This window comes from Scyliorhinus canicula, chromosome 2 (genome assembly GCF_902713615.1).
Source record: "Scyliorhinus canicula chromosome 2, sScyCan1.1, whole genome shotgun sequence".
NCBI classification, from domain to species: domain Eukaryota; kingdom Metazoa; phylum Chordata; class Chondrichthyes; order Carcharhiniformes; family Scyliorhinidae; genus Scyliorhinus; species Scyliorhinus canicula.
This window is the reverse complement of record NC_052147.1, coordinates 63,911,057-63,934,922: the sequence shown is the minus strand read 5'-3', so window position 1 is coordinate 63,934,922 and position 23,866 is coordinate 63,911,057. Positions and strand designations below refer to the sequence as shown.

The 23,866-nt window shown below is 48.9% G+C and overlaps 1 protein-coding gene across 1 annotated transcript in view; it reads right to left on the bottom strand.

Moving 5' to 3' along the window:
* kiaa0586 (KIAA0586 ortholog) overlaps positions 1-23,866 on the bottom strand; it is an 818,517-nt gene that overhangs the window by 95,374 nt on the left and 699,277 nt on the right. The window contains exon 28 of the mRNA XM_038780001.1: positions 11,603-11,734. Within this exon, the coding sequence (XP_038635929.1) occupies positions 11,603-11,734 (132 nt within the window). The remainder of the gene's footprint in view (positions 1-11,602; positions 11,735-23,866) is intronic.

Genomic DNA, 23,866 nt, shown 5'->3' with positions numbered 1-23,866 from the left:
CCCTCTATAACACGTATACCGTTTTGGATACTGTTGCAGGGGACGACCTACCAGGGGTAAGCAATGGGGCACAGGTTTCTGGCACAGAGTCTGTCCCTGTTGCTCAGAAGGGAAGGGAGAAGAGGAACAGAGCACTTGTCATTGAGGACTCCATAGTTAGAGGAACAGACAGAAGGTTCTGTGGGAACGAAAGAGACTCACGGTTGGTGTGTTGCCTCCCAGGTGCCAGGGTTCGTGATGTCTCTGATCGTGTTTTTGGGATCCTTAAGGGGGAGGGGGAGCAGCCCCAAGTCAGTGGTCCACATAGGTACCAACGACATAGGTAGGAAGAGAGATGGGGATTTGAGACAGAAATTCAGGGAGCTAGGGTGGAAGCTGAGAGCTAGAACAAACAGAGTTGTTATCTCTGGGTTGTTACCCGTGCCACGTGCTAGCGAAGTGAGAAATAAGGAGAGAGAGGAGTTGAACACGTGGCTACAGGGATGGTGCAGGAGGGAGGGTTTTGGTTTCCTGGATAATTGGGGCTCATTCTGGGGTAGGTGGAACTTCTACAAACAGGATGGTCTTCACCTGAACCAGAGGGGTACCAATATCCTGGGGGGGAGATTTGCTAGTGCTCTTCGGGGGGGTTTAAACTAATTCAGCAGGGGGATGGGAACCTAATTTGTAGTCCCAGTGTACAGGATGTTGAGAGTAGTGAGGTCAGGGATAGGGTTAAAAGTTCGAAAGAGGGCACCGGCAAGCAAGACGCTGGTTTGAAGTGTGTCTACTTCACCGCCAGGAGCATCCGGAATAAGGTGGGTGAGCTTGCAGCATGGGTTGGTACCTGGGATCTCGATGTTGCGGCAATTTCGGAGACATGGGTAGAGCAGGGACAGGAATGGTTGTTGCAGGTTCCAGGATTTAGATGTTTCTGTAAGAACAGAGAAGATGGTAAAAGAGGGGGGGGTGTGGCATTGTTAATCAAGGAAAGTATTACGGCGGTAGAAAGAACGTTTGAGGACCCGTCTACTGAGGTAGTATGGGCCGAGGTTAGGAACAGGAGAGGAGAGGTCACCCTGTTGGGAGTTGTTTATAGACCTCCGAATAGTTCCAGAGATGTAGAGGAAAGGATTGCAAAGATGATTCTCGAGAGGAGCGAGAGTAACAGGGTAGTTGCTATGGGGGACTTTAACTTTCCAAATATTGACTGGAAATACTATAGTTCGAGTACTATAGATGGGTCAGTTTTTGTGCAGTGTGTGCAGGAGGGTTTTCTGACACAGTATGTAGACAGGCCAACAAGGGGCGAGGCCACATTGGATTTGGTACTGGGTAATGAACCCGGCCAGGTGTTAGATTTAGATGTAGGTGAGCACTTTGGTGATAGTGATCACAATTCGGTTATGTTTGCTTTAGCAATGGGCAGGGATAGGTATATACCGCAAGGCAAGAATTATAGCTGGGAGAAAGGCAATTATGATGCTATTCGGCAAGATTTAGGATGTATAGGATGGGGAAGGAAACTGCAGGGGATGGGTACAATCGAAATGTGGAGCTTTTTCAAGGAACAGCTACTGAGTATGATAGGTATGTACCCGTCAGGCAGGGAGGAAGTTGTCGAGCAAGGGAACCGTGGTTTACTAAGGAAGTTGAAGCACTTGTCAAGAGGAAGAAGAAGGCTTGTGTTAGGATGAGACATGAAGGCTCAGTAAGGGCACTTGAGAGTTAAAAGTTAGCCAGGACGAACCTAAAGGGAGAGTTAAGAAGAGCAAGGAGAGGACACAAAAAGTCGTTGGCGGATAGGATCAAGGAAAACCCTAAGGCTTTCTATAGGTATATCAGGAACAAAAGAATGACTAGAGTAAGATTAGGGCCAATCAAGGATAGTAGTGGAAAGTTGTGTGTGGAATCAGAGGAGATAGGGGAAGCGTTAAATGGATATTTTTCGTCAGTGTTTACACTGGAGAAAGACAATGTTGTCGAGGATAATACTCAGGTTCAGTCGACTAGGCTAGATGGAATTGAGCTTCACAAGGAGGAGGTGTTAGCAATTTTGGAAAATGTAAAAATAGATAAGTCCCCTGGGCCAGATGGGATTTATCCTAGGATTCTCTGGGAAGCCAGGGAGGAGATTGCAGAGCCTTTGTCCTTGATCTTTATGTCGTCTTTGTCGACAGGAATAGTGCCGGAAGACCGGAGGATAGCAAATGTTGTCCCCTTGTTCAAGAAGGGGAGTAGAGACAACCCTGGTAATTATAGACCTGTGAGCTTTACTTCGGTTGTGGGTAAAATGTTGGAAAAGGTTATAAGAGATAGGGTTTATAATCATCTTGAAAAGAACAAGTTGATTAGCGATAGTCAACACGGTTTTGTGAAGGGTAGGTCATGCCTCACAAATCTTATTGAGTTTTTTGAGAAGGTGACCAAACAGGTAGATGAGGGTAAAGCGGTTGATGTGGTGTATATGGATTTCAGTAAGGCGTTTGATAAGGTTCCCCACGGTCGGCTATTGCAGAAAATAGGGAAGTATGGGATTGAAGGTGATTTAGCAGTTTGGATCAGTAATTGGCTAGCTGAAAGAAGACAGAGGGTGGTGGTTGATGGCAAATGTTCATCCTGGAGTTCAGTTACTAGTGGTGTACCGCAAGGATCTGTTTTGGGGCCACTGCTGTTTGTCATTTTTATAAATGACTTGGAAGAGGGTGTAGAAGGATGGGTTAGTAAATTTGCAGATGACACGAAGGTCGGTGGAGTTGTGGATAGTGCTGAAGGATGTTATAGGATACAGAGGGACATAGATAAGCTGCAGAGCTGGGCTGAGAGGTGGCAGATGGAGTTTAATGCGGAAAAGTGTGAGGTGGTTCACTTTGGAAGGAGTAACAGGAATGCAGAGTACTGGGCTAATGGCAAGATTCTTGGTAGTGTAGATGAACAGAGAGATCTCGGCATCCAGGTACATAAATCCCTGAAAGTTGCCACCCAGGTTAATAGGGCTGTTAAGAAGGCATATGGTGTGCTAGCCTTTATCAGTAGGGGGATTGAGTTTCGGAGCCACAAGGTCATGCTGCAGCTGTGCATAACTCTGGTGCGGCCGCTCCTGGAGTACTGCGTGCAGTTCTGGTCACCACATTATAGGAAGGATGTGGAAGCTTTGGAAAGAGTTCAGAGGAGATTTACTAGGATATTGCCTGGTATGGAGGGAAGGTCTTACGAGGAAAGGCTCAGGGACTTGAGGTTGTTTTCGTTAGAGAGGAGAAGGCTGAGAGGTGACTTAATAGAGACATATAAGATAGTCAGAGGGTTAGATAGGGTGGACAGTGAGAGTCTCTTTCCTCGGATGATGATGACCAACACGAGGGGACATAGCTTTAAATTGAGGGGTGGTAGATATAGGACAGATGTCAGAGGCAGTTTCTTTACTCAGAGAGTAGTAGGGGTGTGGAACGCCCTGCCTGCAACAGTAGTAGACTCGCCAACTTTAAGGGCATTAAGTGGTTACTGGATAGACATATGGATGAAAATGGAATAGTGTAGGTCAGATAGGCTTCAGATGGTTTCATAGGTCGGCGCAACATCGAGGGCCGAAGGGCCCATACTGCGCTGTAATGTTCTATGTTCTATTGTGTCTCCCTTGGCCTCGTCATCTCCTTGCGGAGAAAGTTTTTGATCTGTAAATGTTGGAGCTCCTGTGTGCTGGGTAGCTCTACTCTGTCAGCTCATCCAGGGTTGCAATTCTGTCTCCTTTGTAGAAGTCCCTAATTGCTAGCCTCCCCCAGTCCTGTCTCCACTTCTTAGAAATGGTAGCTAGCATGGCTGGTGGGAATTTGTGGTTCTCACAGATGGGGGTAATGGTGGACACCTCGGTTAAGCCGAAGTGCTGTCTCAACTGGTTCTAAGTTTTTAACTTGGCTACCACCAGTGGGCTGGATGTGTACTTTGCTGGGGGAAAGGGAGTGCTGCTGGGGCTAGGGCTCGGAGGGCCGTTCCTGTACAGGACTCTTCCATATTCAACCATTCCTTGCTCGGCTCCCTTACCCATCCCCGCACTGTTTTGGCTGTGGCTGCCCAGTGGTAGTGTTGCAGGTTCGGAAGGGCAAGGCCGCCCATGTTTCTTCTTCTCTGCAGTGTATATTGGGGGATTCTTGGATTCACTCTTCACCCACAGCCCCCCCCCCCCTCCCCCCACCCACACACACACACCCCCAACACACACAAATGCCATAATCATTTTGTTTATTCCTTGGAAAAGGGTCTTTAGGATGAAGATTAGTATGGATCTAAGCAAGTAGAGGAACCTCGGCAGTATGTTCATCTTGATCATCTGCACCCTCCCTGCCAGGGAGAGTGGGAGTGCATCCCATCTCTATAGCTCCTTTTTAACATTCTCCGCCAGACTGGTCAGATTCCATTTGTGGATCCGTGTCCAGTCATGGGCTATCTTAATCCCCAGGTAGCGGAATTTGTTTTGGGCTGGTTTGAATGGTAGACCTTCCAGCTCTGTCCCTCCTCCGTTCGGGTTCACCACACCCTTGCCCAGGTCGAGTTCCCGCACTCTTCCAGGAGCCTCATGATTTCCTTCAAGCTATTCCGTGGGCCCAAGATGTAGAGGAGCAGGTCATTTGCATGAAGTGAGATTCTGCCTCTCCTTTGGATGCCCTTCCAGATTTTCGCATCTCACAGAGCGGCACCAGGGGTTCGATTGCTAGGGCGAAAGGAGCGGGGACAGTGGGCATCCCTGCCGTGTGGCTCTGTGCAGCTGGATGTATTCAGAGCTGGTGGTGTTGGTCCGAAAGCTCGCCTTGGGGGCGCTGTACAGGAGTTTCACCCACGAAGTGATCCCCATCCCGAGCCCAGTAACTCAATGAGATACTTTAATTTGACTCTGTCAAAGGCCTTTTCTGCGTCTAGGGAGACGATCACCTCTGGTCATCTCTCCCCAGCTGGGGTTAGTATAACATTCCACAGCCGTCTGATGTTCGCAATTAGCTGTTGATGTTTGACAAAGCCCTCCTGGTCCTATGTGACCACTTCTGGTACGCAGTTCTCCAGTCTCTTGGCCAGGACTTTTGCGAGTATTTCTGCATCTACATTAAGCAGCGAAATGGGTCTATATGAACCGCATTCCATTGGACAGCATGGTAGTACAGTGATTAGCACAGTTGCTTCACAGCTCCAAGATCCCAGGTTCGATTCCTGGCTTGGGTCACTGTCTGTGCGGAGTTTGCGCGTTCTCCCCGTGTCTGCGTGGGTTTCCTCCGGGTGCTCTGATTTCCTCCCACAGTCCAAAGATGTGCAGGTTAGGTGGATTGGTCATACTAAATTGCCCTTAGTGTCCAAAAAGGTTAGATGGAGCTACAGGGATAGGGTGGATGTGTGGGCTTAGGTAGGGTGATCTTTCCATGGGGCAGTGCAGACTCGATGGGCTGAATGGCCTTCTTCTGCACTGTAAATTCTATGAACTATCGGTCTTTGTCCTTTTTTGGGTATCAGTGATATGATGGCCTGTGTTAGCTTTGGAGGCAGGGTGCCCCTCGCTTGCGAGTCTGCAAATTCTTTTTACAAGTCTGCCGGGAACCCATTGGGTCCCGGTGCCTCCCCTCCCCCTGCAAAGAGTCGATCACTTCATGACCACTTCCAGTCTTACTGGTGCTTCCAGTTCCCTCTGCCTCTGTCCCCCACGACTGACATGTCCAGTTCATCGAGAAACCGCTTCATTCCCGAGTCCCCATCAGGGGGCTCAAAGGTGTACAGTCCCAGCAGAAGACATCAAATGCTTGGTTGACCTTTTTTTTGGATCGGCTACCAGTCCGCCTCTGCTATTCTTTACCTGGGCTATCTCCCTCATGGCTGCCTGCTTTCTCAGCTGGTGAGCCAACAGAGGCTAGCCTTTTCTCCATGCTCATAAAAGGTCCCCCTTGTCTGGGGGAGCTGGTGCACTGCCTTCCTGGTGGATAACAGATTAAAGTCCATTTGCAGTATTTTACTCTCCGCCAGAAGTTCTACGGTCGGGGCCACAGCGTATTTTCTGTTGACTTCCAGGATGGAGTCGATCAGTTGTTGCCTGGCCATCCTCTCTTCCCTATCTCTATGAGCCTTGTAGGCTATAATTTCTCCCCTAATCACTGTCTTCAGTGCCTCCCAGAACGTGAATGGTGAAACTTCCCCATTCTGGTTGTTAGTGATGTACTTGCCTATGGCCTGTGCTGTTTTCTGGCAGAAGACTTTGTCGGTCAAGAGGTCCGTGTCCAGCCTCCGAGCATTGAGCACGGCCCGTCTCCAACCTCAGAACCATGTAGTGTGGAGCGTGGTTGGAGATGACTATCGTGGAGTATTCCGCTCTTACTATTTCCAGAAGCACCGATTTCCCGACTGCAAAGAAGTCAATACGGGTGTATACCTTGTGCACCAGTGAAAAGAATGAGACATCCTTCTCACCAGGGCGTAGGAACCACCATGGGTCAACTGCCCCCATTTGTTGCATGAATGCTCCCAGTTCCCTGGCCATGCCTGTCTTTTCCTCTGTTTTGGGGTTCGATTGGTCCTTCAATGGGTCCTGTACACAGTTAATGTCCCCTCCCATGATCAGTCGGTGTGTGTCGATTTCGAGGATTTCCACCAGACGGACTTTATAAAGTCCGTATCGTCCCAGTTAGGAACATACATGTTTACCAAGACTACCGGTGCCCTATCCAGGACACCACTGACCATGACATATGGTCCCCCTTGGTCCCTAACCGTCCTTGTCGTCGTGAACACCTTCCTCTTATTAATCAGTATAGCTACCCCTCTGGCTCTCGTACCGTGCCATGAATGGTACTTCTGTCCCACCCAGCCCTTTCTTACCCGCAGTCGGTCCTTCTCGCTCAGGCGTGTCTCTTGAAGGAAGACTATGTCGGCTTTCAAACTTCTCAAATGGGCTTAGACTCTGGACCTTTTCATTAGACTGTTAAGTCACCTGAAGTTCCAGGTTTGTGCAGAGTCTGCACATTACCCCCGTGTCTGTGTGGGTTTCTTCCGGGTGCTCTGGTTTCCTCCCACAAGTCCCGAAAGACGTGCTATTAGGTAATTTGGACATTCAGAATTCTCCCTCTGTGTACCCGAACAGGCGACGGAATGTGGTAACTCGGGGATTTTCACTGTAACTTCATTGCAGTGTTAATGTAAGCCTACTTGTGACAATAAAGATTATTATTAAGGTGACAATCCTGGTGAGGGGTTTTTGTTGTCCCCCCTTCCTGGGGGATCAATTATACTTACTTGCTGGACGCTCCCCTGCACTCCGGAGATTCCCTTTGTTAGGGGGCCATCCAAATAGCCGTTGTCACTGTACGTACCACGTGGGTGCGCCCCTGCACCCCGGGGTCTCCCTTTGTTTAGGGTCCCTCGAAAGTGACTGCTTGCGGCACTATCTTCTTCCCTCAGCCTGCACCTTAACTGCACAAATCAATCTGAGGCCCATCCCTTTCTTCATCTTGTGTTCCCCCTGCGTTTCCTCTCCTACCCCGTCCCCCTTACCCCCCTCCCCATATCTCCTTTACCTTCCCTATCCCCCCTCCCGCCCAGCCAGGTGTTCCCTCCCTGCCGGGAGATGCGCCGCCACCCCCCTTGCTATCATACCAGTGCGGTGGCCCCCCTCCCAGGGATGATCTTACCCCTGTCCCATGCTGCTAACTATCCTTTCCCTCTGTCTCTGCCTCACCCTCTCCTGTGTTCCACTGCTCTTGCCCTTCCCTGTGATCTGAGCTTTCTGATCAAAGCGAGGCAGTATAGTCCCTCGCAAACACAATGGGCTGGATTCTCCACTCACCAACGCCAAGTGTCGTCCAGTGCCGGGATGGAGAATCCATTTCCATGCACGGAATCGGGTCCGGCGCCGGTTCTCCGGGCCCAGAAAAGCGACGTACTCTCTGCATATCGCCTACCTGCGGCCATTGCTGGAGGCCCGCCCCGCTACTCTCCACCCCCGAACGACCGAAGTCCCCACAGCGTGGATCTAACGTGGTCCTGCCGTTCGGGATACTTGTGTGCTGGCTGCGGACTCAGTCTGCGTCCGCCATGGTCGGGGATGGGCCGATTGGAAGGCGGCGGCGGGGGGGGGGGCCTCATACGTGACCGGGCAATTTTTGGGCGGGCGGTTCGGGTCGTGCGCGCGGCCGATCGGGGGCATGATTTGGGAGGTTCAGCCCGCAGTCTGAGTCTACCATGGAGCACGGCGCGGCCGCTGGTGGACACCGCCGTGCGCATGCACGGCCTCTGACCCGAAGTGCGGGGGCCCTTATCTGCAGCTGAAGCTGCTAGATTCACAACGGCTCCCTGCTAGCCCCCTGCAAGGCTATGAATATGGGGCCTTTTCACGGCAGTTTTTCTGGCATGAAAGGCCAGTTTCTACGCCAGCATGGGGTCACAGTCCTAAAAACGGAGAATCCAGCCCAATATGTTTCCATCATAGTTTTTGTTTCCCCCCCTTTCCTCCTCTGCTTTGCCTTCAGCGTTGCCTTGCCTGCCCCTTGTCCAGGCCATTTGTATGAACACACCCGTCCACCTCTGGGGTGTTGAAGTAATGTTCTTTATTTTGAACGTGACACAGAGCCTGGTTGGGACCAGCATTCCAAATCTCACTCCATTTTTGTACAGGGCCAATTTCGCCAGGTTGAACTCGGCCCTGCGCTTTGCCAAGCCTGCCCCAATGTCTTGATAGACCCGGATTCGATTTCCTTCCCAGCTGCTCGCCTTTGTCTGCCTCGCCCACCTAAGGATCCTCTCACGATCCTGATACCGATGCAGTTTTGCGATTATCACCCTTGGTTGTTCCCGCGCTTTGGGCTTCGGCCGGTGGGATCTGTGCGCTCTGTCGATCTCCAGCAGGTTGGAGAAGCGTCCGTCCTGACTAGGTTTCCCAGGATCAATGCCCTCTGGCAGTCCAACGATCCGAATATTCTGGTGTCGGCGGGACGTATTTTCCTGGTCCTCTACCTTCGCCTTCAAACTCACCTGGGTTACTACCAACCTTTTGACAGGATTCAATCCTGTCGCTCTGTCCGTCGACCTTTTCCAGTTTGAGGATCGTCTTCCCCTGTGCCTCCACCTTCTTCCTCAGTCCATCGATCGCCACCTGCATGGCGAACAACGCCTTTCGCTACTGACACCTTGACCTCCACCTGGACTTCCACCTGTATTGCCTCCCTCATCGTGGTCAGTTCCTTCGTCAGGAATGTCTTCTATCTATCTCCAGGTGTTGGGGGGCGGAGGGGAGAGCCCATTATCCAGGTCGTCGGTCTCCCTCTCTGTGGGGTGGCTGAGGACCTCTTGCCCCGTGGGTCTGCAACTCGTCCATCTGCTGATCGTGACCTTTTCCTCTGCTCTTGCCATCTCTGTGGCCTCTCGAGCTCCTGTTTGCTGAAATGATGATTCTGTTCTTTCCCTTTCTATTTATTTTTCATAAACATTTTATTGAGGTGTTTTTGGTATAGTGACAACAACAAAGTAAACAATATACGTGAAACCATAAACATAGTGCAAAAGCCATTTACCTCTCGTGTACGTCCCACCCTTATTGACCCCCTACTATAATCTAAAGTTCTTTCCTTTTCTTAATTGTGGGTGAGTTGCTACCGAATTCTCAGGCTAAGTTTGACTAAAAGTACCTATTTGGCTATGTTCTGGAGGAAAGCCACCGGAGGCCTCAGGGAATACATTGCTGAGAAGATTTTGCCCGGATCCTTATAAAATTTGGGAAAATGATAATTGTCTTTAATCGACTAAAAGGCAATCCGGAATACAGTAATTATTTGGGCTGGCTCTATTCCTTTGTGGGGAGATCGATCAGTTCTTCAGACTCACTTGAGTGTCCCTGGGATCTGTCTTTCTTAATCTGAAGTTGACAGGAACCATCTGAGAGGTGCACCTATCTAGCAGCTAGGATTATAACATATTGTACTACGGGAATTAATGGACAAGGTTGCGGGAACCGTGTGGGAAGGTTGGGTTGAGGCAGAAAATCAGCCATGACCTTGTTGAATGGAGGAGCAGGTTCAAAGGGCCAAATGGTCAACTCCTGCTCCTATTTCTTATGTTCTGATGTGAAGTAAATAAATCTATCTCCTTAAGCCTGTCTGACTACCTAAGGTTCTTTAAGCCAAGAATCATTCTCGTAGCTTTCCTCTGAACAGTTTCCAAAGCCATTATATCATCCATGAGGAGATCAAAACTAAGTGCAGTACTCCAGATGCAGTCAAACCAGTGACCTGTATAATGACAAAATGGAGTCCTTGATTTCGACTGAATAGTTCTATTAATACAGTTCAATATGCATTTAGCTTTCTACATTGATCATGAACCTTCAATGATCTGTGTTCAACAGCACTTAGATCATTTTCTCTCTGACCCTCTTTCAGTGGCATTCCTGTAAACGATAGGCAACTAAGTAAGAAACACAAGCATTAGGAAAACAGAATTATGTCAAAGCTAGGTAAAATTAAGTAGTGTCAAAAAATTAAAGTAAAATAAAGATAACACAAGGGAAGTAATTGAAGTCATGGCAGGACAGCTCGGTCGTGTGGAATGCGTGTCATGTAATATGTGGGAAGTTGCGGACGCTATCGTTGTCCTATATGACTGCATGTGCAGAAAATGTCACCAGCTGCAGAAACCTGAGCTCTGGTTTTGGAGTTCCAGCAGTGGCTGGAGTCACTGTGGCACATCCGCGAGGCTGAGAGCTACGTCGATAGGACACTCAGAGAGATGGTCACATTGCAGCTTAGGAGCATGGAGGCAGAAAGGAAATGGGTGACTACCAGGCAGACAAAAGGAACTGGGCATGTAGTCTAGGAGTCAGCTGTGTCTGGCTCGTTAATTGCTTTTCTGTTTAGGATACTGGTGAGAGCATTGGTTCCTCGGACGAGTGCAGTCAGATCCAAATGTGTGGCACCACAGATATTTTTGTTTGACAGGTGGGGAAGAAAATGAAAGGAAGAGCAACATTGATAGATTTGTTAGTTGAGGGAACAGAGTGACGTGTCCCTTGCTGTAGACATGACTCCAGGATGGCATATTGCCTCCCTGGCATCAGGATCAAGGATGTCACAGGGTGACTGCAAGACATTCTTCTGGGGAGGGTAGGTATTCAGCCAGAGGTTATAGTCCATGCTGGTACAATGACTTAGGTAGGAAAGGGAATGAGGTCCTGAAAGCAGGTTTTAGGGAGCTAGGAAGGACATTGAAAAGCAGGACGTCTAAATCAATAATCTCAGGATTAGTCTCAGTCCCATGTACAAGTAAATATAGAAATAGGAGAATACAGCGATTAAACATGTGGCTGGAAAGCTGGTGTAGGAGGGAGGACATCATATTTCTGAGGCAACTGGTTCTGGGGACGGTGGAACCTTTACAAGCCGGACGGTCTATACTTGAACAGGACTGGGGCAGAATTCCTCATTTACTACTGCTGTTAGGGGGTGTATACAACTTTACCCTCTCTGCCAGCCAACCCAACCTTGGGGGGGGAGTTAAATTACATGAGAGTCTGTAGTTTCTTGTTCTACTGTGTTGCAGTCTTGAAGTTTTGGATAATTTACCTAAAACAGTAACGTTTATTGTTATAATTCACTACTTGTTTTTTTACCTCAGGGTGATGTACTTCTTGTGGGGCATAGGGACCTTGACTGACTTCAGCTAACATTGTGCCAAGTGAGTATTTTTGGAATCCTTTGGTCGGCTTTGAGATTACTTGTCCTTCACTGGGGGGATCTTCATCCTGAGTGTAAAATGGAAAAGAGAAATGAGCAAATAAATTGAAAACATTTAGAATTTTTTAAAGCTCTAATAACATGCCATTTCATTTTTAGACCATATTTTTACGATAATTTCCACCTACTAAGTTACAATTTCTGAGTTCCTGAACAAAGTACAGGGGTGGGCAGCCCAATTTTGTTGGAGCAAAATGATACATTACTTTTATATTTTTAGCCAAAGTTACTGAGGGCTCGTTCACACAACGTTAACCTTGAGAATAAATCAAAACCGTCTGACTCAATAATTCTCAACAGCTTGACTATTTTTAACAACTGAACCCATGTAAAAACAAAAATTCTAATGACTCTCAGTCAGGATGCTGATAAGCCTCCGTTCCTTCTTTTCTACCTCTATCTCTCTTCTTCCTTTCCTTCTACATGCCTACCTGTCCCCCTTCGCTCAGGCTCTCCCTTCCCCTCCATAAATGTAACTCTGCGGTAACTCTCTGAAGTTCATGAATTCATGAAGTCCCATTTCGGGACTTCAGCATGCAATGTAAGATTACAAGGTAAGATTACAAGGTAAGATTTAATTTTAGTGCAGTATTAAGGAATGCTGCATTGTGGGAAACATGATTTCTCAGAAGAGTCTTTAAATTGAGGCCCTCTATACCAATCAGGCTGACGCAAAACTCAAAGAAGGGTAGCAAAGTCCTCCCAGGGCCCTGGCGTGCACTTATCCCAAAAGCACCACCAAAACAGACTGCCCAGTAATTTGCCTCACTGTTGTTTACAGGGTCCTGTTATGTTTGCCTACATAGTAGTTGCATTTTGAAAAGTAATCCAGACTATGAGGCACTTTAGGTTCCTGAGGATAAAGGCACTATATAATGCTGGTTCTTTTTTTTTGAGCTCTCCTCCTTCCCTTCTTTCTTTTTCTCCTGTTTCCTTTCTTTTACTCTTCACTTTACTTTCCATCTCGGCCTCTGATACTCCTTTTATCTGTCCCTCACCTTCCTCCTTCTTGTCAACAGATTTCTATCCTATTCCCTGCATCGATATTCCTTTCAATCGCTTGCAGTTCCTTTCTCCTTGTGTATCTCTCTATTGCTGTCCAGGCTTCCAGTAATTTCTCCATCTGGCTCCATAACCCCTCGATTTAGACATCAAAAGTGTGCAATTTAAACATCAAAAATTTTGTGACAGGATGTGCAGCTGAAGTCTTTTCAGAATCACATCCAATAATTTACTGATGTCATATGGCTTATGCAGTCATGTCCCTAAAGTATTTAGGATTCTTTTTGGCTCAATTGGTTTATTGAATGATAAAATAAGCCATATAGACCAGGGACTATTGCAGATTCAGTCCCCAGTCTGAGTGTCATTAGTTAAGATGTGCAGTTAGTGTTGTACAACTGGCCTCAACAATGTATAAGAAACCAACTTTTGGTTCTTATATTTTGGTTCCTACATTTAATTATTGTCCGATGCCTGTCTGTTTAAGTGTGGATAATGATAGGATTCGGGTTGACTGCCTGACTCAGGTATGGACAATATATCTGTGGAACTGTACCTCAATTAAAAGTCACATTTCTTCGGGGGTGCATCGAGAAAGACAAAGGTGAGGAGGGGAAGACCTGCAATGAAGATGGCCCAATCACATAGCCTAGAAAATATTTTCTTTTGTAAATCACCCCTACCCTTCCCTTCCACCTCTTCCCGGGTCTCAAAGTGGCACTCACTTACGACCCACACAGGTTCTGGATGCCAGGAGGATATATTCCCTCCTTCCGCTCACCACAGTATGTTGGATGCCTGGTTTCGAATAATTGCCTATTGTGTCTAGCATTCAATCAGCAGGGACAACGGGGTAGGATTTTCCCTCTGGGCATCTGAACCCTGCCCATCTGGCTGAAATGGAGGTCATAAGCCCTCACTGTGTGGGAAACGGTCATTAATTTTGATTTTCCACAGACTCGCGATTTTTGGGGTTGGGGTGGAGCCGGGAGTGCAGGAGGCGAAAGAGGCCGGTGTGCTGACCTTTGCGTCCCTAGTAGCCCGGCGAAGGATCTTGCTACAATGGAAGGATGCGAGGCCCCCAAGCGTGGAGACCTGGATCAATGACATGGCGGGTTTCATTAAGCTAGAGAAGGTCAAATTCGCCCTGAGAGGGTTGGTACAAGGGTTCTTTAGGCGGTGGCAACCTTTTCTCGACTTTCTGGCTCAACGATAGGGTACTGGGACAGTAGCAGCAGCAACCCGGGGGGGGGGGGGGGGGGGGGGAAGGGGGAGGGAAAAGGTGTGGGGTGGGGGGGGGCGGACGATGACTATGTTTGTTTATTTAATTTAAATTTATTTTTAAGTTCTTCTGTTGTTCATTGGGGTTGGGGGGGTGGGGGATGGGATACATGCGTCGATACGGTCTGGGGGTGTTACAGTTATTATGGGTTATTTTGTTGCATTTCATTGTTTGTTGTTACGTTTTATATTTTCTGTAAAAAATTCCAAGAAAAATTATATTTAAAATTTTTTTTTTTGATTTTCCACATTTAACAGCCGGAGGACTGGTTTGCCATCTAGTTGAGTAAGGCAGGTGAGGTTCTTGATGCTGGAGGGCAATCAGGGGTTGCCTGGCTTGAAGGAGCAGCAGAATGCAAGGAAAGCTAAATGAAGGAGAGGGCATTTCAAAATAGAGGGGCTATCTCAAAGCTATTTGAATTTTGAACAAATATGTGTATTTTGCAGCTCAGCCACCACTGTTGCGGGCAGGAGGGGATGGGGGAACACAGCATTCAGGCAGGCAGTGAGGGCCTCCAGACCTACCTGGAGTGAAGCCCTGACCCCCATTGCCCAATCTACCACTGGGTGGCCATTTCCAAGCATATAAACTTGCCCCACCATCTGTGGGAACCTGTTGGCAGACTGGAAAAGCCCAGTTGCCTCTTTTAATTGGTCTTAGGTGGCTTTGAATCAGCTTGATCCGTTACCAACCATGTATGACTTGTAGTCTTGCCATCATCCCATTCTGCCTGCATATAAGTGGCCTGGGGGGGCGCTAGATGGAGGAACCAGCACATGGTCTGTGGGGCTCTGATCTTGGAGCGGGTGGGGTGTAAAAATCAAATCCTATAGCCGCACTTCTCTCCAGCCTTCCCCAGGGAGGCTGCAGCAGGGCACCAATCAGTGCTGGTCCACACAAACATTGACCAGGCGGAACTGGTCTCCTGAGCTATCGGAGACCCCCGAGTGGTCAGGGTCAGTGCCGGGTGGCCACCTAGCCCCACCCCCCTAGAAGGTGGACACCTTGGCACTGCCCAGCTGGCACCTTGTCACTGTCACCGTGGCACTGCCAAGCTGGCTGGAGCATTGCCTCTCACTGTCAAGGATCAGGGCCCAAGGGATGCTGTGCCCATGAAAGGAGGGGGGGGGGGGGGTTGAAGAGTGGGGATCCTGGAAGGGAGGGGGGGGGGCTGAAGGGAGCATGGGGGGGCTTGAAGAAAGGGGCCCCCTCAGGGACCCCATTGCGGAATGTCCTCACATGGGGGGGTGTGGGGTAGTGCCCATGTGTGTGGGGGGTGACATTGCCCATGGGTGGGGGGTGAAGCTCACTTAAAGATCGGGGCACCTTTCAAAATGGTGGCCCGATCTCTGAGTTCAGCTCCCCAGTGCGGGCTAAACCAGTGAGAAACTCCCCAGGTCCCTACAAAGTCTCATTGAATATCGGTGGGGAACTCGGCGAAAGATCCGCCACAAATGGACTTGAGATTTTTGGGGAGAATTGCGCCCTATGGGCTGGATTCCTCGCAGGTGGGATTTTCCATTACGATAGCAACGCAACCACACCCAAGATTTCCCACAAAAAAAACAAACAAACGGAAGAGCACCAGAAAACCACCTTCTGTTTCTTTCACTGGCATACTGTTAACATAATAATAATTTTTATTAGTGTCACAAGTAGGCTTACATTAACACTGCAATGAAGTTACTGTGAAAATCCCCTCGTCGCCACACTCCAGTGCCTGTTTGGGAACACTGAGGGAGAATTTAGAATGTCCAATTCACCTAACAGCACGTCTTTCGGGACTTGTGGGAGGAAACCGGAGCACCCGGAGGAAACCCACACAGATACGGGGAGAACATGCAGACTCCTCACAGACAGAGACCCAAGCCGGGACTCGAACCGAGGTCCCTGCGATGTGAACCAACAGTGCTAATCACTATGCTACCGTGCTGCCCATAAATCAAAGTGGACATCTCGATGAGATACGTCCCTGGGAAGTGTTGGTGGGGGTAGCGCACAGAGGTGGTGTTGCAGTACCAAGCAACATTCCTCCTTGGCAGAAGGTCTAGGCCAATGTATTTCAGGGAGGTGGAGTGGATGCTACATTGGAGCAGAAATTTGACAGAAATAATTAAGCTCAGCTTAATGAGATTTGATTTGGCTTTCAAGATTTTTAGACTCCTGAATATCCAAGTTAAATGACTAAAGAACTACCTGACAATCTCAGAATCTCTTCAAAGAACTTGTATGTTCCAGTTGCTCTATATAGTGAGAAATACATTCAAAACTTAAGCAAGTAAAATTGCTCGAGGTATCCACTGAAGTTCACGGGCGGGATTCTCCTTTCCGGCGGGAAAGCCAGTGCGAACCACTCCGCACTTCCGAAGGGACTGTGCGAGTTAGCGCATGCGCCGAAGGCTGGCGTGAACTCGCGTATGCGCAGGCGGTTGTCTTCTCCGCGCCGGCCATGGCAGAGCCCACAGGGAATGACGCGGAAGGAAGAAGTGACCCCACGGCACAAGACCCCTCGCAGATCGGTGGGCCCCGATCGCGGGCCAGGCCACCGTGGGGGCTCTCCCCAGGGTCGGATCCCCCCGTGCCCCCCCCCCTCCCGAGGACCGCCCCAGCCGACTTAACTGCCAGGTCCTGCCATGTGGGACCATGTCTAATCCGCGCTGGCGGGACTGGCCAGAAATGGACGGCCGCTCGGCCCATCGGGGGCCCGGAGAATTGCTGGGTGGCCCAACCGGCATGGCGTGAACCCCGCCCAAAAACCAGCGGCAGAGAATACGGCAGCTGGCTTCTGGACGGGGGGGGGGGGGTCGGAGAATCCCGCTGATAACTCATAAGGAGCTGTCGTTAACGGTGCTGAAATAATTTATACATTTACAATTACATGCTTATTACAGATCTCACTACCAGTGCAGACCTCGCTAGGAGGATCGGTCTGACTAGGCCCTGCATTAGGGCTGCTATTATCACTTGCCTTAACGAGCCCCAGGTGGTTGGCCTCTGCCCCTACGAAGGGAGCTCCTATCCATGGGTCCCACAGAGAGAACAATAATTGTTTCTCCATGGTCCTCCTGGGAGTTATAATATCCCCCCCCCCCCCACAAGAGTCTGAAAGTCTCCCAACAGCTGGTACTGGTGGAGGCCTTCTACGCCTCTTAGCCGGTGGCTGTGCATCCACTTTTGGTGGTTCTGGGTCAGGTGGAGTGTAACAAGTCCCTGAACGCTGTTTTCGGGCATCCACCGAAGAGGAATCGCCGGGACCTCGGCGCCGGACACGCTGTCGTCTGTCAGTGTAGAAACCTCCACGTCCATATCGGAACACGAGTCATAGAACTCTGTGTGATGAATGATATCTGTATAACTGTACCTTACCTTTAATGCGATGGCCCCTTTAAGACCGGGCTTGGAACCCTGGGGGACTCCGCCTCTGGCTCCGCACGCAGGAAACTGTATATAAGGTTACGCTTAGTGGGCAGCGTGCTGTGAGCACACTTCTCGGCAGCTGTCTGGTTCTCTGGTAATTAAAGCCTTTGAATTACCAATCTTCTCTCCTGTGTCGTAATTGAGGGCATCTCACTCTGGCTGGACCGGGTGTGCTAACTCGGACGCGGGGCCCCCAACTCAAGGGGTGGCTCATTCTGCGGTAACAGCAGTACTGATGGTGGAATGTCACAGCAGGCTGCCTAACGCCTGGCCAAATGGTCCACATGCTTCTGAAGGGTCTTTCTCCCCTTGGACTCAGACGCTATACGAGACCGGGTCAGTTTAGTCCAGCACCACTCCTAGGACCCACAGCATGCCATCGCAAGTAAGACTCAACTGAGTCCAGAGTCGTTGTCCCATCAAGAGTTTTTCTGGAGCAATTCCAGTGATCGCATGCGGCATCGTGTGATAATTGAAAAAGATTTGGGGCAGCACGGTAGCATTGTGGATAGCACAATCGCTTCACAGCTCCGGGGTCCCAAGTTCGATTCCGGCTTGGGTCACTGTCTGTGCGGAGTCTGCACATCCTCCCCGTGTGTGCGTGGGTTTCCTCCGGGTGCTCTGGTTTCCTCCCACAGTCCAAAGATGTGCAGGTTAGGTGGATTGGCCATGATAAATTGCCCTTAGTGTCCAAAATTGTCCTTAGTGTTGGATGGGGTTACTGGGTTATGGGGATAGGGTGGAGTTGTTGACCTTGGGTAGGGTGCTCTTTCCAAGAGCCGGTGCAGACTCGATGGGCTGAATGGCCTCCTTCTGCACTGTAAATTCTATGAAACATCGCATACCATTCTATGAAACGCTGACCACATGTCCATAGACCTGGTCGACTGTTTCTTCAAACCTGGTTTAGAAGTTTGGACCACCCTCTCAGCCAGATCGTTAGATGAAGGATAATATGGCACAGTGAGGATGTGCCGAATGTCACTGCGCCGCAGAAAAGTAGCAAACCCCTTGTTGGTGAAATGAGTCCCGTTGTCATAACCAGCACTTCCGGAAGTTCACGGGAACAAAAAGATCCCCTGAGCTTCTCGATTTTAGCCCTGGATATTGTGGAAGACCGTCTGTACATTTCCAACCACTTGGAGTGGACGTTCATTCTTAGTAAAAACGTTGAGCACATGAATGATCCAGCAAAAGCTGCGTAGAGGCGAATCCATGGACAAGCCGGCCATTCCCATGTGTGGAGAGACACTGATGATGGTAGATTCTGAAATTCCCGGCATACAGGGCAGTTTTGTACCATTCGCTCGATGTTCCCACCGATACCCGGCCACCAAACATAGCTCCGGGTCAACATTTTCATTTTGAAACCCTTGGATGGCCAGTGTCAAAATCCTGTAACAGGGCTTCCCGTCCCTGAGAGGGAATGACCACCCGAGAACTCCACAATATTACTCTATCCTCCAGACTCAGCTTGGAAAACGTTTGTGTGAATGGTCGCAAGATGGTGGAAAGGCTCTCTCCATACTCGCACTTGAGCAGCTATCACTGGTAAGGTGTCCATAACATGGAAAACCGCAATCACCTCATCCGCCATATGTGAGGACGGGGCGCTCACAGGCAACGGCAACGAGCTGAGGGCGTCCCTACGGGCAATCCAGGTCCCCCGAACGTTGTTGAAAAGTGTACTCGTAAGCGGCAAGCAGGGGTGCCCAATGTTGGAGCCTGGCTGACGCAATAGGCTGGATGTTTTTGTCCTCCCGGAATAGGCTGAGCACCATCTTGTGGTCCATTATGATAATGAAATGCAGACCATACACATATTGCTGGAAGTTATTCATTCCAAAGATAACAGCAAGATCTTCCTTCTCAATTTGTGTGTTCTGGTGCTCGGTGTCCGCCAAGGTCCTCGAGGCAAACACAATAGGCATACCGTTCCGTCACTCCACTCATGGACCCGCACCATTCCGATGACATAACATTAAAATCAGGGGCATGGTCAGGCCATAATTTGTCAAGAGTTGTTTGGAAGATAGGCCCCTTTTTACGGTCGCAAATGCAGCGCAGCACCAATTCTGGTCTTTCCGCAACAACATATGCAACAGGGTCCATAGGGAGAACAGGTTTGCGATAAACTTGCCATAATAATTAACAAGGCCCAATGTCGTTCCGCAGAGCGAGGGCCCCCTTTATAGCCCAGATTTTACTCTCGACTGGGTGCTGCCCATCAATATCCACGGGATTTCCAAGGTAGGTCACTGCCTTGGCACAGAAAGCACATTTTCTTCATTTTAATCAGGCACCTGCATGGACAAATCGGCAGAGCACCTCCTGGAGATTTTCCATGTTCTCCTGCTCTGTGGAACTGGTGATCAGAACATCATCTAAGTAGATATGCCCTTTTGGCAAGCCCTGTGAGATGTTCACTGTCATTCTCTGTTTATCGCGAGGGCTGACGAAACGCCAAATAGACTCAAATCCTAAACTTTTATAAACCAATGGTTGATGTGAGACAGAAACAGATGCCAGGGCCTAAACCCGAGGCCCTGGATATCAACTCCCAGACCTCAGCCCCTCTCCCTACAAACCCCACTGGATTTGCTCCCCCCCCCCCCCCCCCCCCCCACCTTCACCTCAGCCCTGGCCCCATTTCCATCTTCGGCTCGGCTTCCCCCAGATCTGCAGTAGTTCCAGCAGCGCCTCCTTGCACCAGAACATCAGCCACCACTCCACCTCCTCCCCCAACACCATTGTCAGGGTACAGCTGGGGCTCGTCACAGCTGACACCATCCACTCAGTTGGTGAAGGGTAAGTTGCTTCCCGGGGGGGGGATAGAAGCGCAGATCCAGGACTCAGATACTGCAGCCCAGGGAGGGAAGCCGATTTCAAAACTGGGCACTTAAGTAGCACTGCGATCCCAAGCAGGCTGAGACAGAGGAGATGCAAAGTGGTGACTGCTGCCAAGAGTGAGATGTGGTTAAGTCCATGGCTGGCTGAAATCTCCCTCCCTCCTGGAGCTGGAATCCTGAAGTGACTGGCGGGCAGTGGTTGCGTTGGTGTCAAGCCAGTCCATCAGTAGCAGGGCCGTCCACTGAGTGAGAAGATCCAGCCCTCTTGCATCAGGAACGGTGACTTCCACAGCGGAGGCAGCACAAGGATGATGGCCCAGCACAGGAAGGTGCTGTGCAGGTTGGACAGGGGAGTGGCACCTACTGAGGGTGCAGCTTCTACATCTTCCAATCACAGAAAGCAGGTTAGATTGGTGTTGGTTCAAGGGTGGGAGGGGACAGCTCTCTGGGCCAGGTGGAGGTACGATGGAATTCTTAGATCCAAAAGTCAGAATGACGTCAAATGCAGGAAATTTCTCAACCCTGAAATGATTTAATCATTTCGTAACCTAAAAAATAATAATTTTAACATAAATTATATTCTGAGATGGTGCAAACGACATAGTGATATAAACCATGTTCATGTGACACAGCTTTCTGTTAGCAAATATGGTTGTGTTGATCGTTTAGCTTCAATCATTAGCATGAGGTGCATGTTTTAACCTCACCACATCAGTGACATACTGAGGCAGCTTTTCTTCTTATTGTGCTGGGGTGAATTGGGTCACTAGGGTGCATTACAGAAGAAAACTGGGTGATGAGGATCACAGTCTGTGAAGCAGCCCCCTGATTGTCATTTTGTCAATTTGATTGTCTCAAATTAACATCAAGTGAGTTAAAATTACGTGAATGTAAACGTCTCCGCCTGATTATTCTCTGCCTGTTGCCTCTTTTACATTTATTGCATTTACTGTCAGCTTGCAGATCTGTAGCATACATCTTATTTGAGGACTGTGAATGTCCCCAGTTAAATGATAGCAATACATATTTGAATTGATTTTTAAAGTTTGAATTTTGTGAATGATCATATCAATGCGACGGCAATGTTTTGTGATAATTCTTAGTGTAATTCCATTAACTCTACAGTATCTTACTGATTATGAATTAATTTGCTGGTGACATTAAATTACTGACCAAAATAAAACTCCCACTGCCTGCTAAACATTAACACTTCACAATGTCAGACTCAATTGCGTTTAGTCTACAGCAAGGAAATCTCCAATTGTTTATCTCTCAAAACGACACTGTCTGCATTGTATTTTTCATTATTCAGCCAGTACAGAAAGTAAAGAATGTCTCGCTCTCAAGTTCTGTACTTCATGTGTAAATACAGGACATGGTGTTAACATTTCAGATAATGGTTTTCTTTTTATTTCCCTTTTCTAGTTCTCTTGCCAATTTTCTGCCCTCCTCCTTTACTGATTTCATGGCTTCAAGCTGAGATACAATTATGTAGCATTACTCACTCTCCAATACCTCAGCTAAGTTGCAATTATTCACTGTAGAGCTTGATTCTGTCCTCACTGGCTCGGAATCAGAGGCAGGCACACGGGCTGACTTTCTCTTCCATAACCCAAAGACATTGAGGCAGTTTGCAGAGCCCATAGTGCAGCCAGGCGATGTCAGTTACTTCAGAACAGAATGGGAATCAATCTTGGGTCAGCCATTTGTTGAATAAGCTTGATCAGCCTTTGAGTTAGTTAACCTTTTTTTAAAAGTTAGCAATATGCTATGGAAATTTCAAGAGTGAGCCTCACATGACATTAGCTTGCAGGTTTTGGTTTGTTGATTTACTACAGCACAGCTATCTAAGGACAGACATACATCAGTTAGGTTTGTCATTCCAGACATCTATTCAATGGGAGCATGTGTGGAGGCTGGGTGAGGGCAGGATTGGTCTTGGTGGTAATGTCCACTGTGGTCAAGTAGTCTGCTGACACTCATTGTGAAGTTCATAAACGAGTACCTTGCATTTGTCTTTCTCAAGGAAGAAGGCTTATATGGGATTACATAGGATACAAGACACAGAAACAGGCCATCTGGTCCAACAAGTCCATGCCAGTGTTTATACCCCACTTGAGCCTCCCCCCATCGTTTTCTCATTTAAATCGACCTTTGTAACCATCTGTTCCTTTATCTGCTTGTCTATTTGCCCCATAAATGCATCAATACAATTTGTTAGCCATTCCCTGATGTGTTGGGTTGGCTGGGTCTATGTGGACTGCGTTTGATGCAGTGTAGCAAGAGACAGACGTCCAACACTTGATGAGATGCAACACGATTTTATTTAACATCTAACTATTTTACATGTTCAACTGTGGGTTGACACTCTGCTGACTTGACTGGAGACCTGAGGCTAGCCTGACCAGACTAACTAGCTACCACATGGTGTTTGTACTAGCTGCTGCTCACGAGCTCTGACTGTCTCAGAGGCTGGGTCCCGAGAGAGCGGGAAAACTGGTGCCCTCTGGCTTTATTGTGGTCGTGTCCTGTCTGGTGATTGGCTGCTGTGTTCTGTGTGCTTTCTGGTCATCCTGTGTGTGAATCACTGCCTGTCTGCACTCCATTATATACATGGATGTATATTACGACATCTCCCCCCGTTATTTTTTATTAAGTGTGTGCTCAGATAATAAATAGTAAGGTGTATGTGCGTGAAGATGTGTATATGTACGTGATTATATACAGAATATGCTAAAATGGACTTATGCAAATAGGAAGGTGTCGCTAGTGCAGATATAGGGCAGGTGAAATGGTCAAAAAATGATATTTACAGATGTCAAAACGATGAGGTAACAAAGTTGTTCAAACATTCAGTCTATAAGTTTAGTCTCTGTGGCGGGCGACGAATTCTGGGTGACCGCCTCAAGGGTGGAGCAGGCGCCGCCTGCACTTGGATGGGCGGGACTGCTGCCAATGCGGTGGTCACAGAAGTGGCCACGTGGCAGGGCGCGTCTGGAGGAAGCAGTGTGTGAGGTAGGACATCACGGTTGGGTGGCGGACTTGGAAGTCTGCGCAGCGCCCGCCTGTTGCGTCGTAGGAAAGAGCCATCAGCCATGCAAACGAGGAACGATCTCGGGGCCACTTGCTTGACCACCACAGTTGTGGCTGACCAGTCGCCATCAGGCAGCTGTACACAAACTCGATCAGTTGGGACCAGCTCGGGGAGATCCGTGGTGTGAGCGTCGTGCGATGATTTCTGTTGGGCCCGAGACTGCTGCATCTTCTGTATGACTGGGAAGTTGTTAAGATCTGGAATGCGGATGGCTGGAACCGTTATTCACAGAGTGCAGTTCATGAGCATCTGCGCTGGAGACAACCCAGTGGACAGCGGGGTCGCTCTGTCTGCCAACAGCGCCAGGTTGAAGTCGGAGCCTGAGTCTGCAGCCTTACATAGTAGTCTTTTGACGATGTGGACCCCTTTTTCGGCCTTCCCGTTTGACTGCGGGTAGTGGGGGCTGGATGTGACATGACGAAAGTTGTAAAGCTGGGCGAAATCAGACCACTCCTGTCACTCATCACCGTGAGTGTTATCCCATGTCTGGCAAATG